At 45.8% G+C, this 19517-nt stretch overlaps 1 protein-coding gene across 1 annotated transcript; it reads right to left on the bottom strand.

The window, feature by feature from the left end:
• Nucleotides 1-13819: 13819 nt before the first annotated feature.
• LOC134949714 (olfactory receptor 5V1-like) lies at nt 13820-14638 on the bottom strand. Its single transcript, XM_063938469.1, has one exon. It carries the CDS (start codon nt 14636-14638, stop codon nt 13820-13822), a length of 819 nt encoding a protein of 272 aa, XP_063794539.1.
• Between the last annotated feature and the right edge of the window lie 4879 nt (nt 14639-19517).

The following is a 19517-nucleotide window of genomic DNA, read 5'->3' as shown; positions in this document are numbered from 1 at the left end:
GGGGATATAATAGGTCCCTCTCCCAGTTGCTTTATGGTAGATTATCCCAACTAAAATTGTCCCCTGTGTGTTATTTATTTTTGTTCTTTACTCCATGGCACGATGCATCAAAAAAACTCCTGATTTGTATAGCTTTACTTGTCTGCAAGCGTAAAGACCATTGTGCCGGAATGACCACTGTTTTGTAATGGTTATCGGAAAATGGGATGAGCCAGAATAGGAAGTAGCACCTCAGTCCCAGAAACGTAAAACACTACAATGGGCGAAATTTGAAGAACATCAAACTCAAGTAACTAGAAAAAATAGGTTGACTATAAAAACAACATTAAACTTGTAGGAATGGCTTATCTCGGAGCCACTACATGAGAAGAGAGGGCTCAGTAACAAGAATTATGAGACTAGAATATGGCTTCTCTAGGGGTCTCCTCTAGAAGGCTGCATAGGCCTGAGGGGGAGTAAGTGATAGTGGCTGAGACTCCATAAGACAGGGCTTTAGCATGTGGTAGATACTCCCCCAACCATTTTTTTTTGAGCAGTGGCCCAGGGCAATACCTATCCTCCCATTACCGTGATACAGATGGTTTGTCTCTTGGTAGGGGTACTGTGACCAGCCCAAGAAAGTGGCCCTATGGTGGGTTAGAGGTCACTCCATCTGACTAAATGGCAACACATGAGGACACCTATATGTGGTTGGGTCATGGGTGGTGACATTAAGAGGGGTGAGAGTAAGCAAGGTATGGGAGGACAGGTTCTCAGGCTCTTTGATTGTTAGTGAGGACAAGATGTGGTGTGTGTGTGGAAGAGTGTGGCATACTGGAATGTTAGGAGACAAGAGATATTGGAAAGTTCCAAAAGCCATTTAATTCTTATCAGTGAGTGGGGGAGTTTTATGGCCCCAAAACCAGTTCTGGCAGACCCTGCCACATCTAGGGGGTTAGGACAGGAAGTGCAGGGGGATTTTAGCAAAAGGAACAAAGCACAGGACAGTTCAGTGTGAGCTGAGGACTGAGATGGAGGGCACAGGCTAGTGTCCAGGAGAAATGCAGTCTGGGGACTGTGGAACAAGCATCTATAACTCCACAGTCCCTGCATTATAGAACAGCATGTAGGTGCTGCTAGGAAGAGCAAGAGATATCCAGATTTGCAGTGTGAGAGCAGCTACAGCATGAACAATCAGTGGAAGAAATAAAGGGGATCTTCACCTTCAGGGGTACCCAGGAAGCAGGACGGGAGATGTGAGTCTGCGGGAGAGGACCTGGGTGAGTGGTAGGAAACCACGTTTGGCGGAAGGCCCCCAGTAACGTGTCCATGAGAGATCCCGTTTAGATAGAGCCCCTAGCGAATGGGGGAGAGCACACTGAAATGAATCTCAGTTTGCGGAAGCCGCACTACTGATTCCCAGAGACTGCGCTGGTATGTACTGTACTGTAATGCTGCCACATCACTGTAAATGCTGTTATTGCCAGTGAAGCAAATGAAAGGAGATGTAACCTGATGTAACCCATATGAATATTGTGCTGGAGAGAAGAAAAAGAAGTTAAATGTTACTGTCGTGATAACCCTGTCTGAACTGTGAATAAACTGCTTGCTTATGTGATGAAACGGCCTGGCGTGCAATGCTTTTTAATATGACTGATGGACCGGCCGCTGCCCGGCTATCACAAGAGTGTAATATACATATATATAGTCAGACTCGGCACTCTCCCCTCCATAAAAGCAACTGGCTGGGTGCCCTCCAAATAGAATATGTAATGCACGGGGGACAAGGCGACACTCACAGCAGATCACTAATTAACATCAGCAGAGACTTCCTCAACGTTTCAGTTTCATTAGAGAAATTTTCATCAGGAGCCTGGACCCTAACCCTCAAACCCAGGGCCGTAACTACGTGTGTGCCAAGTGGGCTTGGCACACAGCGCAGTTGCCCTGAGGGCGCACGGCCAGCGGCATGTAATGAGTCAAATTGACTCATTACATGCCGCCTCTGCTGTGTGCGCCGTGCGCCGAGCTGTGGAGGGAGAAGAGGACCAGCGCCGGGCAGCGGAGAAGGAGGAGGAGGAGGGAGGGGGAGCAGGGAGCCGCAGCAGCGCTATGTCATTGGTAGTAAGCGCCGCTGCAGCATCCCCCTCTCCTTCTGTATTGGCTGCCCGGCGCTGCTGTGGATGCTGGGATGCGGTTCCTATATGGGCAGTACGGATGGTGTAATGGTTAGCATTACTGCCTCACAGCACTGAGGTCATGGGTTCAATTCCCACCATGACCTTAACTGTGTGGAGTTTGTATATTCTCCCCATGCTTGCGTGGGTTTCCGGCGGGTAATCTGGTGTCCTCCCATAATCCAAAAATATACTGGTAGGTTAATTGGATCCCAACAATATTAACCCTAGTGTGAATGTGTGTACATGTGACAGGGAATATAGAGTGTAAGCTCCACTGGGGCAGGGACTGATGTGAATGGGCAAATGTTCTCTGTAAAGCGCTGCGGAATATGTGTGCGCTATATAAATAACTGGTAATAATGGCGTGGGAGTGGGCGGTGAGGGGATGATGACACACGTATATGGGTGAGGGAGGTGCCTGCAGAAACAATATATTTTGTGTACGGCCCTCAAATATTTGCTGGAAAGTGTTAGTGGCCCTTTAGCTAAAATAAATGCCTACCCCTGCTCCAGAGTGCCAGCTCTCGGGCCGCGTTGTGAAGTCTGAAGAGAGTTTTGTGGCACAGCTGGAAACTGTGGGCATGTGGGGCATTTTGAGGTTAGTGGGAGTATTTGTGGCAGTATAAGGGAATGTGGGGGAATTGTGAAGCAAATGGGGGCTCTAAGTGGCACTTGGAAGGTCTGAGGGCACGTGCGGGGGCTGGTGGGACGAATGATGCGAGGGTGTGAAATTCATGATGAAGCTTTTTTATGTCTGAGATTAAGGGTAAAGGATTTGTGGCTATTGGAGTATAACAGGTTTCACATTACAGGTCTGTGGACTGTGAGAGGAAACCAGAGCACCTGGAGGAAACAGAGAGAGGCCATGCAAACTCCACACAGATATTTATCTGGTCAGACTGAAATCCATTCCCTCAGTGCTCTAAGGCACTGACTTACAGGGACATGTACTAAGCAGTGATAAAAGTGGATAAGTGAGCCAGTGGAGAAATTTCCCATGCAACCAATCAGCTGCTCCGTATAATTGTATAGTATGCAAATTAGAAATGTTACGTCAATGCTGATTGGTTGCCTTGGTTGACTTCTCCACTGGCTCACTTCTCCACTTTTATCACTGCTTAGTACATGTCCCCCTTAATCACTGTTTTTCTATGTACATACATATACTAATAAACTATATGTATGTAGCTGAGCTGTCGCTGTCTAAATAACCACTGAACATACCATCTAATTACTAGAGTCATATAGGGGCCTAATTATTAAAGTATATTTGCAGTATAATGTGTGTTTTCTGGGGGGGACTTGCAAACTATCTCTAGAATATATGAAGAAGGGAACACATTTCTGAAGCATTACTATGGGGGATGCAAAGCTGTCAGATTTACCAAATGTCATGTTCAGATGGCATTAGTTTGTAGTAGGTTTTGGGCTACCTTTGGCTGGAAGAAGCATCCAAAGGATTCATCCCTGGTGGTACCAACTTCCGCATTTGCCGACATTATTTATTTATTTATTACCAGTTATTTATATAGCGCACACATATGCCGCAGCGCTTTACAGAGAATATTTGCTCATTCACATCAGTCCCTGCCCACAGTGGAGCTTACACTCTATATTCCCTATCACATGTACACACACACACGGGTTAATTTTGTTGGGAGCCAATTACCAGTATCTTTTTGGATTGTGGGAGGACACCAGAGTACCCGGAGGAAACCCACGCAAGTACGGGGAGAATATACAAACTCCACACAGTTAGGGCCATGGTGGGAATCGAACCCATGACCTCAGTGCTGTGAGGGAGTAATGCTAACCATTACACCATCCGTACTGACATAAAGATTCACTTTATCAGCGAATTGCGGCCACAAGGAATCTTTATTTTGGGGGCTTGCCGCATAGAAGACCAGTAGTATAGTATACTATAACAATAGAGTACAATCTCAATGCACAATCTCATCATCACCGTAAAAAGTAATTGTAGCTAATTAGCCTGATTACCAATTATCATGGCTATATGTCTGTATTCCCCAGGATCATTACTCCAGAGATCAATCTAACTGTCTTACCTCCAGGAATAAATCCCAACAGAACATTACTCTCGGTATACTGCCATCTACGATGCACGAAAGAAGAAAATACAGCTCGCATTCATCACAGCTAATGAGAAAGGCGTGCTCTAAATTATCCTGCACAAATCCATAGTGTAACTGGAGGAACGTATCAGTGGGTGAACACAGGGCTTAAAGTGGTCCTGAAGAGGTGGTGGAACTCAATTCCCCCCCCCCCCCCCTTCCATTACGCATAGCCAGGGCCAGTACTAGGGTTTTCGGCACCCCCCTGCAATCTATAAATGTGTGACCTACCTCCCAAGCTTCATAAAGTAACATTGCCCACAGAAGATGCACATTGCAAAAAGGGGTGTGGCCTCACAAGGATGGGGTGTGGTCACACAATAGGACCCCAGTTCAAATGACCTCACACAGTAGCACAATCTTATTCACATTACACCACGCGTAGTGCTCCTGATTCATATTACACCACATAGTAGTGCCCCTTATTCACGTTATGACACACAGTAGTGCCCCTTATTTATATTACACAACATTAATGCCCCTCATTCACTTTACTCAGTAGTGTCCCTTATTCACGTTACGCTACACAGTAGTACCCATTACACATGTTATGCCACCCGGTAGTGCCCCTTATACACAATGCCCACAGTAGTGCCCCTTATACACAATGCCCAGAGTAGTAGTTCCCTTTATACATAATACCCACAGTAGTAGTGCCACTTATACACATAATGCACACAATAGTGGTGCCCCTCACATGTAATGCACACAATAGTAGTGCCCCTTACAGGTAATGCACACAATAGTAATGCCATTTGCACATAATGCCCATAGTAGTGCTGCTTATACACATAATGCCAACAGAAGCGCATCTTATACACATAATACCCGCAGTAGTGTCATTTATACACATAATGCCCACAGTAGTAGTGCCCCATATACACATAATGCCCACAGTAGCAGTGCTCCTTAAACATGTATCTGCCTCTGTCACTCCAGCAGCTCACCACCCATGTTCCTTCAAATAGCTCCATGCCCTTGTTTCCCTCCAGTAGCTCCACGCCCTGTGTCCCTCCAATAATTCCATGCCCTGTGTTCCTCCAGCAACTTCCCCGCCTCTCTGCGTCCCTCCAGCCCCCTTTCATCTTGTCTTTATCATGCACAGAGTCTGCTCCTCTTCATGGCTCAGGACACAGGCGGAAAAGGACCATGGAGCCACCAGGACCTGAGGAAGGGGAAGGTGGCTGCAGCTTGTCAGTGACACTAGCGCTACCCTACATCATTTATTGATGTGGGTAGCGGGGCAGACTTTTCTGTTGAAATTACTGACATGGGCATGATGAAGGCGGAACTCGTTCCACTTAGTATTACAGGTAATGGAACTAAGATCTGTCCCGTTGCCCCGCACTTTAACCCCTGGGTGAACGGCTGCTACACAGAACAATGGACTTCATTCCGAGTTGTTCGCTCGCTAGCTGCTTTTAGCAGCATTGCACACACTAAGCCGCCGCCTACTGGGAGTGAATCTTAGCTTTGCAGATTAGCGAACGAAAGATTCGCAAAATAGCGAATAGAATAGCGATCAGAAATTTCTTTGCAGTTTCCGAGTAGCTCGAGACTTACTCTGCCACTGCGATCAGTTCAGTCAGTTTCGTTCTTGGTTTAACATCACACACACGCCCAGCGTTCGCCCAGACACTCCCCCGTTTCTCCAGCCACTCCCGCGTTTTTCCCAGAAACGGCAGCGTTTTTTCACACACACCCATAAAACGGCCAGTTTCCGCCCAGAAACACCCACTTCCTGTCAATCACACTCCGATCACCAGAACGAAGAAATTTCTTCGTTAAGCCGTGAGTAAAATACCAAACTTCTTAGCAAATTTACTTGGCGCAGGCGCGGTGCGAACATTGCGCATGCGCAGTTTGCGGAAAATCGATGCGATGCGATGAAAAATAACGAGCGAACAACTCGGAATGAGGGCCAATGATTCAATAATGTCAGTTTAAGTCATTTTTAGGTGTTGAAAATTGGTATTTATGACTAAAAGGACAGCGTTAAAACCACGGACTCCGGTCTCTAGGTCACCAAGACTTAGGTCGACAGTATCTAGGTCGACCACCATTGATCGACAGTAAGTAGGTCGACAGGAACTCTAGGTCGACACGTACTAGGTCGACATGACAAAAGGTCGATATGAGTTTTTCACCTTTTTTTCCATTTTGTGAACTTTTTAATACTTTACGATCCACGTGGACTACAATTGGGAACGGTAACTTGTGCCGTGCGCAGCGTTAGTGGAGCAAGCCACCTTGTCCAAAGCATGGCGAGCAAAGCATACATGCGAGGGGACACGGTGCACTAATTGGGGTTCCCAGTTACTCTACGAAGAAAACGACACAATTTTTTAAAAAAAAACTCATGTCGGCCTTTTTTCATGTCGACCTAGTACATATCGACCTAGAGTCCCTGTCGACCTAGAAACCATGTCGACCAACTTACTGTCGACCAATAGTGGTCGACCTAGACACTGTCAACCTAAATCTATTCTATCTATCATACCACACCCAAAACCACAATGCCAGATATGAAGAACACAATGCCAGGTAACCATATGTACCATTTCTGCCAGTCTGTACACAACTTCTGTAGCCTGAACTAACATATTCCTCAGTCAGACTGTTTGAGAGCAGTTACATGTTTTTGGCACAAAAATGTCACCCAGTGTTCCTCTTGGAATGCCGACCTGCAGTAAAACAAATGTACTACAAATATTATTGTTAAATAAAGTAAAACACATTTGTAATAGCAGACACATGTTCAGCATTTCCAGGAAGGGTCCAAAATATAATTAGATATTTATAGATAACGGTGGTCATTCCGAGTTGATCGCTCGCTAGCAGTTTTTAGCAGCCGTGCAAACGCTATGCCGCCGCCCACTGGGAGTGTATTTTAGCATAGCAGAAGTGCGAACGAAAGGATCGCAGAGCGGCTACAAATTTATTTTGTGCAGTTTTAGAGCAGCTCCAGACCTACTCAGCGCTTGCGATCACTTCAGACTGTTTAGTTCCTGTTTTGACGTCACAAACACGCCCTGCGTTCGGCCAGCCACGCCTGCGTTTTTCATGGCACGCCTGCGTTTTTTCGAACACACCCTGAAAACGGTCAGTTGACACCCAGAAACGCCCTCTTCCTGTCAATCACTCTGCGGCCAGCAGTGCAACTGAAAAGCGACGCTTCACCTTGTGTGAAACTACATCTTTCTTTGTACTTTTACGTCGCGTGTGCACATTGCGCCACATACGCATGCGCAGAAGTGCCGTTTTTTTGCCTCATTGCTGCACAGCGAACGAATGCAGCTAGTGATCAACTCGGAATGACCACCAACATCTTGCAAAATCTCATAGCATATTTTTTTTTCTTTTCTTGCTGTGAAATGTGCAAACATCCAAATCAGTTCATTACACAGAATTAATTATCCAGCGTTTTATAAAAAAACGATTTATGATTCTAGTGATAACGACCACCCACACTGGGAATTATGCCCTCGCATAGGGTACAAACTACATTGAACAATAAATGTGTGGTCTGAGAGCACCTGACACCTGGTGGACACAGGTAGTATTGCAACTTGTTTCATATTTTAAGTTTTTAACATCTCTCAGACAATAATTATTGATTTATGATTAAAATAATATTATCCTAGTGTTCACCTCCAGCAGAGTATGTATAGTAAAATAAATTGAGCTACACCTTTGACCCTACAGCAGACATAGACAAAAATAATTGAATTGCATACAATGGCACTAGAATACAAAATAGATTAAACTACACTTCCCTTTGGTTCTAGGAAAGGGTTTTTCTTTCTTCAGCCTCAATGACTGGAGATATGCATATGTAAATAAAACATAAAACAACACATACCCTTCCTTTATTTTTCTTAACAAAGGAAAATGAAAAAAAAAAAAAAAAAAAAAGGGTACACTGTGCGGTGGTTTGCTTGCTGGGTCGTTGGGCCCCCTAAGCTGTTTGGCCCCATGACAAATGCACCCCTTGCACCTTCAATAGTTATGCTGGTGATTTAGCCCTGTTAGTAGGCTCCCTGGGACCCAATGGGCCCAAAACAAGTGCTTTGGTTGCCCAGTGGTAAACCCACTACTGCCCCCGTATTCAGCTGGGAGAACTTTTTTTCTCCTAAGGCTGCAGCCCTTGGTGCTGGCTATATTCTAATTTATTATCATGCATTGAGGTAATATTTAAACATTCACTGTTTTTGTCCACCTGTATGAGGAATAATATACCTTTAAAAAGCAAATGCAGCCATGGGTCCAAAGCTTGCACCTAGAAAAGCATTCCCTGCTTCAGAAGTAAAGTACTGCAAAACATGATTTGAATTTTGCATGGCCTGGCATGAACTGTGAAATTTGCCCTTGCTGTACAACACGGTATGCGCCAGTGTACATTGTACGTAAACTTTTACCTGACTCTTATTAAACCTCCCAACTGTCCCACTTCTGCCAGGACAGACTCAATTTGAATGTTTTGTGTGAGGTTTTATCAGGATGTATGACACAGATGATACCACACTGGGTGCCATGCATGTGTGCTTCTAGTTACTTTAGTAGAGGGTAGGAAGTTCCAGCGTGGCCCAGTACTTATTAAGCATTAGGCAGTGCACATCCCTAACTTGACTGTGCCACTGCAATATGACGTGCCCCCCATCCTGGCGAGGCTACATCCTTTTTTGGGCAGTTCACCTACTTTGTCCCAACAGGACAAAGATAAATGAAGATAGGTATGCGCTAGATCAGCCCCATAGAGAAGGGGCATATTCTGATCTGATGATGGAAGCCAGCTGCAGGCACCTGTCCCCTTGATAGGATCTGAAATTTTAAGATATCTCCTTTGGGTGTGTGCTGCTCCTCATGTCTGTTGATATTGGTAATGGGTGGGCCTCCATATACAGTAAATTGCAAGCTACCAGGCAATTGGCAATCACTTTTAGAGTTGTTCCTGAATCCATTAATAATGGTGTATTTGCTCCCGTTAGTCTATCAATGCAGACTTTACAACCCTCCAGATAAAGTGCAGGTCATTATGTGTCATTTATTAGTGGTGACTCCAGTTCACACAGATCTTAATAATTCACATGTCACAAACAGGTAACTAAGAAAATAGGGGAAGCAATAACATGAAGGAACATAGGGGTTGATGTATACCAAGCAGTGATAAGAGTTGAGAAGGGGACCAGGGGAGAAATTACCCCAACCAACCAGCTTCTACATATCATTTTATAGAATATACTTGATAAATGCAACCTCAAAGCTGATTGGTTCCTATGGGCAACATCTACAATTATCCACTTCTCCACTCTTTTCATTGCATGATACATCAACCTCTTAATAAGGCTTTGGCTCACAATAGTATATATTTTTGTGGAATAATGAACTGGACTTAAAGGCTAAATACACAAAATATTGAAAAATCATTTTTGGATCATTTCATAATTTAAAGACTATCCCACATGGTTCATTGACGTGGACCATTTCACAACCCTTAAAGGTGACCTAGATAGTATGCATAAATGTGTCCAAAGATAGAACATAGATTTGTCTAAAAATAATAATAGTAACAATGGTATTTATATATCACGTTTCCCCTAATAGGACTCAAAGTGCTTTAAATTTGACTTTACAGCATAAAATACAAAACGAGCTTAACTAGGGACATTAGTGAAATGTGTGAGTAAATAGGGAAGTCTTGAGTCTATTTTTGAAGGATTCTTGAATGGGAGAAGAGAGATCAATAGTGTCGGAGCCAGAAAGCTGAAAGCTCGACCCCCAGATGACTTACGCAAGGTACTCTTAATAGTCCTTCATCTACAGATCGCAGTATTCAAGCAGTACAGTAAGGGATCAGAAGTAAAATGGAGTTCATGGAAGGAGATGGTGTTGGTGGAGGAATGCAGAAGGCATTGGTGGACACAGGGAGATGGTGTTAATGGAGATAGGAAGTTGGTGTTGGTGGAGGTAGGAATATGGCATTGGTGAAGGTAGGAAGATGGTATTGATGGAAGAAGGGAGATGGTGTTGGTGGAATGAGAGAGATGGTGTTGGTGAAGGTATGAAGATGGTGTTGGTGGAAACAGGGAGACAGTGTTGATGGAGGTATGAAGATGGTGCTGGTGGAGGGAGGGAGAAGGAAGATGCTGTTGGTGGATAAAGGGAGATGAAGTTGGTGTAGGAATGGGGATAGTGTTAATGGAGGGAGGGAAATAGCATTAGTGGAAAGAGGGAGAGGATGTTGGTGCAGGTAGGAAGATGGTGTTGGTAAAGGAGGGAGATGTTGAATCGAGCTGGCGTTGATGGAAGGAAGGAGATGGTGTTGGTGGGGAGAGGAAGATGGTGCTGGTGGAAGGAGATGGAGTTGGTGGAGGGAGTGAAATAGTGTTTGTGGAGGAAGGGAGATAGAGTTGGTGGAATTAGAGAATGTGTTGATGGACTGGGAGAAGATAGTGATGGAAGCAGAGCAAGATTGTTGGTGTAGGGAGGGAGATTGTGTTGGTGGAGACAGAGATAGTCTTGTTGGATTGGAAAAGAGTAGGTGCTGGCAGCTTGGAGCAGAAGCGACAGAGTAAACAATGAATGAGGGGGAAAAAACAATGTAAGGAGCACACAGAGAGAATGTGAGATCAAAGTGGGACCAATGGAGATTAAAGATGGGCTCATTGATAGACGCACTGCGTTACTGGATATTGAGAAGAGAGTTGCTAAAGTCCCTGATTGTTGGAGGCATATCTCACTTATTTAACTAAAGGCCCATACACACTGGGTGATTTTGAGCTCAAAATAGCTCACTTTTGGCATTTTGAGCTACTTTGAGCTCAAACTCGGCCAGTGTGTATGGGCGGGCGATGAGCGGTGAGCGCTGATGCGCGCTCCCGCATCATCGCTGGCCGCCGATGTCCATCGGCTTGTTTTACAAGCCAAGTGAAGCACTGTTCAAAGTCTCCAACTGTGGAAAGTGGTTCACCCCCGTGAACATCGCTTGGCCGGGGTGAAAATCGCCCAATGTGTATGCACCTTAAGCAGGGCTGGACTAAGGGTTGTGGGGGCCCAGGGGCAACAAAGCTGTGGGGGCCCCCACTACTATGCCTGAGTGCACCCCATCCACACCCCTCCTCCTTCCATCTATCCCCTACCAACTCCATCTAGCCTGAACTACTTCTGTCTACCACCTACCATCTTCTTTAAACCTCTACAATCCTCTATTTACCCCATCCTGTCTGTACTTGCCCCCATAGTCCTCTACCCACCCCCTTCTGCACTTACCCCCACAATCCTCTCTACCCCCTTCTGTTCTTACCCCCACAGTCCTCTCTTTCCCCTCCTGTACTTTACCCCAGTCTCCTCTATCTACCTCTATCATCTTCCCCTTCCTCCATACACCTCCCACCAGTGTCCTGACCTGCAGCTCTGTCTCCTTCCCTTGTGCCCCTGATGCTACTGGTGCTTTGCCGGCTCTGCCCCCGTATTCTCCCTCCAATGACAACAGCGAGTGACCTCCTTCCTCCCCCATACGCAGTCTTGAGCCTCACGGAGACATACGGAAACACACACGATACACCATATACGGAGGAGCTCCTGGTGGCTGCTGTTACTGTACAGCTGAGCCACCAGAGAATCCTCGGATTCAATCCGCTGTGTGTGGGGGCCCTTAATATGAAGAGGTCCTGGGACGACATGCCCCTGTCACCCCTGCTTTAATCCGGCCCTGATCTTAAGTCTCAATTCAAACTCATTATGAAAGTATTTGAAAACACAACTTGGCCTTTATTGCGTTCCTATCTTGAACTTCGTCTATATCAGCAATATTGTAGGCTACTGATACGTCTCAATGAGGGCTCTCCTGCACTCTCTATATCAGTGGTTCTCAAACTCGGTCCTCAGGACCCCACACGGTTCACGTTTTCCAGGTCACCCAACAGGTGCACTGTGTATCACCAACTGTCACATTTAAAAAATCTACAGGTGACCTGGAAAACATAAACCGTGTGGGGTCCTGAGGACCGAGTTTGAGAACCTGTGCTCTATATGAATATCCACGATAGTTTTGTGGGCTTCCCCTCCTCCTTTTTTCTTCTTTTCTTTGTCCTCCTTTTCTCTTACTATCGCTTTTCCGCACATTCCCTCTGTTTACTCCAGTTTATTAACTTTCTTTTCTACTTTTCTGTTTGATAATAAAACAAAACAAAAATAAATTCTTGGAATGGCGATAATTTTATTTTTTTATGTGTTTACATGTTCCTTTTGATTGCCACTTCTATATCCACTCATACTGTTTTGTATATACTATCCACCAACTCAGTATATCAATCCTAATCTTTAGAGTTTATCATTCCCTTTTTTAACACTTATGGCGATTTATGATCTTAGGTGCAACTTATTCTTGTTATGTATTGTTACTGATATATTATACTTTATTGTTTATTCATTGATATTTTTATACATACTGTTTAGAGATGAGCGGGTTCGGTTTTACTCGGTTTTACTCAGATTTACTCGGTTCTCAAAATGGCATCTTATTGGCTCACAGACGTCACGTGTTCTGGATAGCCAATAAGAAAAATCTGGATAAAACCGAACTGGCAGTAATTCTGGCGTTACATCTGAACCCGCTCATCTCTAATACTGTTACATTTATGATTGTTCACAATTTGTACAATTTTTCTTCATAATAAAATTGTTTAAAAAAAAAAAAAATGTGCTCCTAAAAAAAAAAAAAGCTGAATACAGGGAATGAAGCACAAATGTAATATAATCCATGCTTGTGATGTTACAGAAAAACATAGAGATAAAATACAATTAGATCTGCTGGGTGTAACTTCTCCAGAGACCATTAAGTTCCAGGATCCCTAACAGTTTGTGGACTTGGGACCCTTATCCTACCTTGACAAAGACAAACAGAGTGTGGTTCGAAACGCGTTGGGAATAAGGACTACTGACCCCGCAGAACCTGCCTAGAACATCTGAACCCTTGAGTGATAACCAGGAGAAGCTCCCAGTGCACCTTCCCTGGAGGAAGCTTAGTGACTATTTAATTGAACTTGTGTGAGAACTGTTTATGATCGGTTCTCAGTTCTTCTGGTAACTATTCTGTCTCTCCGTCAAAGCAGGATTCTGGGGGACCATTTCATATGTTTTATGTTCATGCATTGTGTGTGTTAGTCTGTAAATTCAATTTTGAATTTATTATACATGTGATATTTCTCTTTTCATATGTTGACCCATGACAAGCGGTGTAACATTGAATGGGGACGGACCATTTCAACACATAGGTCTACTCAAGGGATGTATTGTTATTTTTTATTTTTCATACATATTGATGTTGTTTGTATGATGTGGATTTAGTTAAAAATAACCACAAGGTCACCCGTGTCACACAAACAAGACAGCCTAATTGGACAGGACCAAATAAGTTTCTGTTTCATGTCATTGTATGAAATTTGTTGGTGATATATACCCCTCAAGATACAGCATTGGGTAATATGCAAGTATTACAGTATATATACACTTCACTCCTCACCTCTACCAAGTCTTACTGGGCAATTTGAACATAACTACTTTTCGCAAGGCGCGTTTCACATCTTTATTTCGTAGGCTGTAGATGATGGGGTTCAGCACTGGGATAACCATACAGTAGATTGCAGATATCACGCTATCCATTCTCTGGGAATCACTGGAATGAGGCCTCAAATACATGAAGATGAGGGCTCCATAGTACATGGTGACCACGGTTATGTGGGAGCTGCAGGTGGAAAACGCCTTCATCCTCCCTGATGACGATGGAATTCGGATAATGGCTTCACCTATGTAGATGTAGGTAACTAAAATAAAGGTCAGGAACCCAACTCCAAATACCGAGGCAGAGACAGTGGTCAGTAACTTATTGAGGGAAGTATCACTACAAGACAGCAGTAGCAAGGGCTGAACCTCGCAGTACAGTCGATCGATCTTGATGAAACCACAGTAAGGCAGGAGAGATGTTGGGAGGGACTGGATGATGGAGTTGGCTATTCCACAGGACCACGCTGTAGAGGCTAACTGGACACACATAGCTTGATTAATGATAATCTTGTATCTCAAGGGAATACAGATGGCGACATACCGGTCATAGGCCATGATGGCCAGTAGAACGCACTCGGTGGTAGCGCACAACGTGAATAGATAAACCTGAGTGATACATGCCCAGAAGGAAATGACGTAACTTTGTCTTACGATGTTGTTGAGGATGTTAGGCACGGTCACAGTTGTGTAGCACATCTCAAGGATGGACAGGTTGCCCAGAAAGAAGTACATGGGCATGTGGAGGCGGGCGTCGGAGACAATAGCTGTGAGGATTGTCATATTGCCAACCAAAGTCATCAGATAAATGCTCAAGAAGACTACAAAAAAAGCTGGAGAAAGCCAAGAAGCATTGTAGAGACCCAGGAGAACAAATATGGTCGTCGTGTCACTTTGGTTTCTGACAGCCATAGATATGTACCTGATCGAAACATACATAGCTTGAAATGATGACCACTATATCGGGGCTTCTCAAGATCTCTCCTCAGATATTATCATAGGTTATGTAATAATTGTTACCTCATGTTCAGGGGAGTTATAACTGAACAACACACAAATACAAATATTTTGTATACTACAATTAAGGCAGCAGGAAGTCATAGTCTGAGAGGTATATAGTGGGAGGAGCAGGGTCCCCCAGCAGCACAGAGTATATCAGGAGATGAGTGATGTGTCAGTGAGGAGTGAGGACAGGGTAGCAGGTTACAGGGGCAGTGACATGATGTGAGGAGGGAAATGGAGGCAGCAGGAAGCCACAGACTGAAAGTTATATAGTGGGAGGAGCAGGGTCCCCAGCAGCACAGAGTATATCAGGAGATGAGTGATGTGTCAGTGAGGACAGGGCTGCATGTGACAGGGGCAGTGACATGATGTGAGGAGGGGAATGGGGGCAGCAGGAAGTCACAAACTGAGAGTTATATAGTGGGAGGAGGAGGGTTCCCAGCAGCACAGAGTATATCAGGAGATGAGTGATGTGTCAGTGAGGATAGGGCTGCATGTGACAGGGGCAGTGACATGACGGGAGGAGGGGAATGGAGGCAGCCGGAAGCCACAGCCTGAGAGTTATATAGTGGGAGGAGCAGGGTACCCCAGCAGCACAGAGTATATCAGGAGATGAGTGATATGTCAGTGAGGACAGGGCTGCATGTGACAGGTGCTGTGACATGATGTGAGGAGGGAAATGGAGGCAGCAGGAAGCCACAGCCTGAGAGTTATATAGTGGGAGGAGCAGGGTCCCCATCAGCGCAGAGTATATCAGGAGATGACTGATGTGTCAGTGAGGACAGGGTTGCAGGATACAGGGGCAGTGACATGATGTGAGGAGGGAAATGGAGGCAGCAGGAAGCCACAGCCTGAGAGTTATATAGTGGGAGGAGCAAGGTACCCCAGCAGCACAGAGTATATCAGGAGATGAGTGATATGTCAATGAGGACAGGGTTGCAGGTTACAGGGGCAGTGACATGATGTGAGAAGGGAAATGGAGGCAGCAGGAAGCCACAGCCTGAGAGTTATATAGTGGGAGGAGCAGGGTACCCCAGCAGCACAGAGTATATCAGGAGATGAGTGGTGTGTTATTGAGGACAGGGCTGCACGTGACAGGGGCAGTGACATGATGTGAGGAGGGGAATGGGGGCAGCAGGAAGTCACAAACTGAGAGTTATATAGTGGGAGGAGGAGGGTTCCCAGCAGCACAGAGTATATCAGGAGATGAGTGATGTGTCAGTGAGGATAGGGCTGCATGTGACAGGGGCAGTGACATGACGGGAAGAGGGGAATGGAGGCAGCCGGAAGCCACAGCCTGAGAGTTATATAGTGGGAGGAGCAGGGTACCCCAGCAGCACAGAGTATATCAGGAGATGAGTGATATGTCAGTGAGGACAGGGCTGCATGTGACAGGTGCTGTGACATGATGTGAGGAGGGAAATGGAGGCAGCAGGAAGCCACAGCCTGAGAGTTATATAGTGGGAGGAGCAGGGTCCCCATCAGCGCAGAGTATATCAGGAGATGACTGATGTGTCAGTGAGGACAGGGTTGCAGGATACAGGGGCAGTGACATGATGTGAGGAGGGAAATGGAGGCAGCAGGAAGCCACAGCCTGAGAGTTAAATAGTGGGAGGAGCAAGGTACCCCAGCAGCACAGAGTATATCAGGAGATGAGTGATATGTCAATGAGGACAGGGTTGCAGGTTACAGGGGCAGTGACATGATGTGAGAAGGGAAATGGAAGCAGCAGGAAGCCACAGCCTGAGAGTTATATAGTGGGAGGAGCAGGGTACCCCAGCAGCACAGAGTATATCAGGAGATGAGTGGTGTGTTATTGAGGACAGGGCTGCACGTGACAGGGGCAGTGACATGATGTGAGGAGGGGAATGGAGGCAGCAGGAAGCCACAGCCTGAGAGTTATATAGTGGGAGGAGCAGGGTACCCCAGCAGCACAGAGTATATCAGGAGATGAGTGATGTGTCAGTGAGGATAGGGCTACATGTGACAGGGGCAGTGACATGATGTGAGGAGGGGAATGGAGGCAGCAGGAAGCCACAGACTGAAAGTTATATAGTGGGAGGAGCAGGGTCCCCAGCAGCACAGAGTATATCAGGAGATGAGTGATGTGTCAGTGAGGACAAGGTTGCATGTGACAGGGGCAGTGACATGATGTGAGGAGGGGAATGGAGGCAGCAGGAAGCCACAGACTGAAAGTTATATAGTGGTAGGAGCAGGGTCCCCAGCAGCACAGAGTATATCAGGAGATGAGAGATGTGTCAGTGAGGACAAGGTTGCATGTAACAGGGGCAGTGACATGATGTGAGGAGGGGAATGGAGGCAGCAGGAAGCCACAGACTGAGAGTTATATAGTGGGAGGAGCAGGGTCCCCCATCAGCACAGTGTATATCAGGAGATGAGTGATGTTCAGTGAGGGCAGGGTTGCATGTGACAGGGGCAGTGACATGATGTGAAGAGGGGAATGGAGGCAGCAGGAAGCCACAGACTGAGAGTTATATAGTGGGAGGAGCAGGGTCCCCCAACAGCACAGAGTATATCAGTAGATAAGTGATATGTTAGTGAGGACAGGGCTGCATGTGACAGGGGCAGTGACATGATATGAGGAGGGGAATGGAGGCAGCAGGAAGCCACAGACTGAGAGTTATATAGTGGGAGGAGCAGGAACCCCAGCAGCACAGAGTATATCAGGAGATGAGTGGTGTGTCAGTGAGGACAGGGCTGCATGTGAATGGCACTGACATGATGTGAGGAGGGGAATAGAGGCAGGATGAGACACAGACTGAGAGTTATATAGTGGGAGGAGCAGGGTACTCAGCAGCACAGAGTATATCAAGAGATGAGTGATGTGTGAGGACAGGGCTGCAAGTGATGGGGCAGTGACATGATGTGAGGAGGGGAATGGAGGCAGCAGGAAGCCACAGACTGAGAGTTATATAGTGGAAGGAGCAGGGTCCCCAGCAGCACAGAGTATATCAGGAGATGAGTGATGTGTCAGTGAGGACAGGGCTGCATGTGACCGTGGCAGTGACATGATGTGAGGAGGGGAATGAAGGCAACAGGAAGCAGACTGAGAGTTATATAGTGGGAGGAGTAGGGTCCCCAGCAGCACAGAGTGTATAAGGAGATGAGTGATGTGTCAGTGAGGACAGGGCTGCATGTGACAGGGGCAGTGACATGATGTGAGGAGGGGAATGGAGGCAGCAGGAAGCCACAGATTGAGAGTTATATAGTGGGAGGAGCAGGGTCCCCAGCAGCACAGAGTATATCAGGAGATGGGTGATGTATCAGTGAGGACAGGGCTGCACGTGACAGGGGCAGTGACATGATGTGAGGAGAGGAATGGAGGCAGCAGGAAGCCACAGACTGAGAGTTATATAGTGGGAGGAGCAGGGTCCCCAGCAGCACAGAGTATATCAGGAGATGAGTAATGTGTCAGTGAGGACAGGGCTGCATGTGACAGGGGCAGTGACATGATGTGAGGAGGGGAATGTAGGCAGCAGGAAGCCACAGACTGAGAGTTATATAGTGGGAGGAGCAGGGTCCCCAGCAGCACAGAGTATATCAGGAGATGAGTGATGTGTTAGTGAGGACAGGGCTGCATGTGATAAGGGCATCGCCAGTGCAAGGATCCCCATCATGGAGAAATCTCTAGACTACTGCCCCTCCTTACAAAAGCCTTATACACTTGTCCTCTCAAAAATAAAAATAGTAAATCTCACCTGCTCCTCACTGGTGAGGTGCAGCCCAGATGCAATGAAGTCTGATGCACAGTCGTGCGCAGGCTCCTCTGCTGCCCAGGATCACGTGCAGGAATACTAGCTGGGGAGGAGAGTAGAAATGTTAGTCAGGGTCTCCTCTGCGCGTGCATTATATGGCTTTATAATCACACAGGGGCACTAAATATATAATGTAAATATGTCCTGAAGTAAAGCAAGCATTTTTGTATACACAACTATGGGGCTAATTCAGTAAGGATCGCATAAGCATTAACCCGTCACAGAAAAACACAGGCTGTACGTGACCTAACTGCTTGCTGTGCATTATTACCCGGATTCTGAGATGCATGTATAGGATTAGGGTTAGCAATTCCTTCCCAATGATAAGTGGAAGGTGATAACGCACCAGCCAATCAGCTCCAATATGTAAATTTACAGTTAGGAGCTGATTGGCTGGTGCGATGCTTTATCACTTCTCCAGGGTTAATACATCTGCCCCAGTATTCTTAGGGGTCAACCCACTTAGGTGCGACTTTGTTTTATGAAATTTGCAGACTTTGCATGAATGTGCGCACCCGAGAATTCTCCGATCCAATTAAAAATTACTATTTGCGGTACCGGCAGCAGGGAGTGGGGTGTAAATGTTCTACAATATGCGATGTGGGAAAAGAGAAAGAAAAAGTGGGGGGACCTTCCTTGACCCTAGAAAAGGGACAATTTAATTAGAAAAATCATACAGAAGGATGTTAGTGAGTAAAAGGAAAAGAAAAGATGCTTTTAATATGTGTCAAATGGACGATTTGTGCTTTCTTTAAAAGAATGTTAAAAGCTTACAAATTTTGTTTAATTACAAAGGAATTTAAAAAAAAATGCAAAAAAATAAATGATAAAAAGGTGCTTGTGGGGTAATTTATAACCAAGGGATTCTGCGTGGTGTCCCGAAA

This window comes from Pseudophryne corroboree, chromosome 8, assembly GCF_028390025.1.
Source record: "Pseudophryne corroboree isolate aPseCor3 chromosome 8, aPseCor3.hap2, whole genome shotgun sequence".
Taxonomy (NCBI): domain Eukaryota; kingdom Metazoa; phylum Chordata; class Amphibia; order Anura; family Myobatrachidae; genus Pseudophryne; species Pseudophryne corroboree.
This window is presented reverse-complemented; position numbering and strand designations above follow the sequence as displayed.

Excerpts from the sequence above, each read along its gene's own strand:
- LOC134949714 (XM_063938469.1), bottom strand. The coding sequence starts at position 14,638 with ATGACAATCCTCACAGCTATTGTCTCCGACGCCCGCCTCCACATGCCC.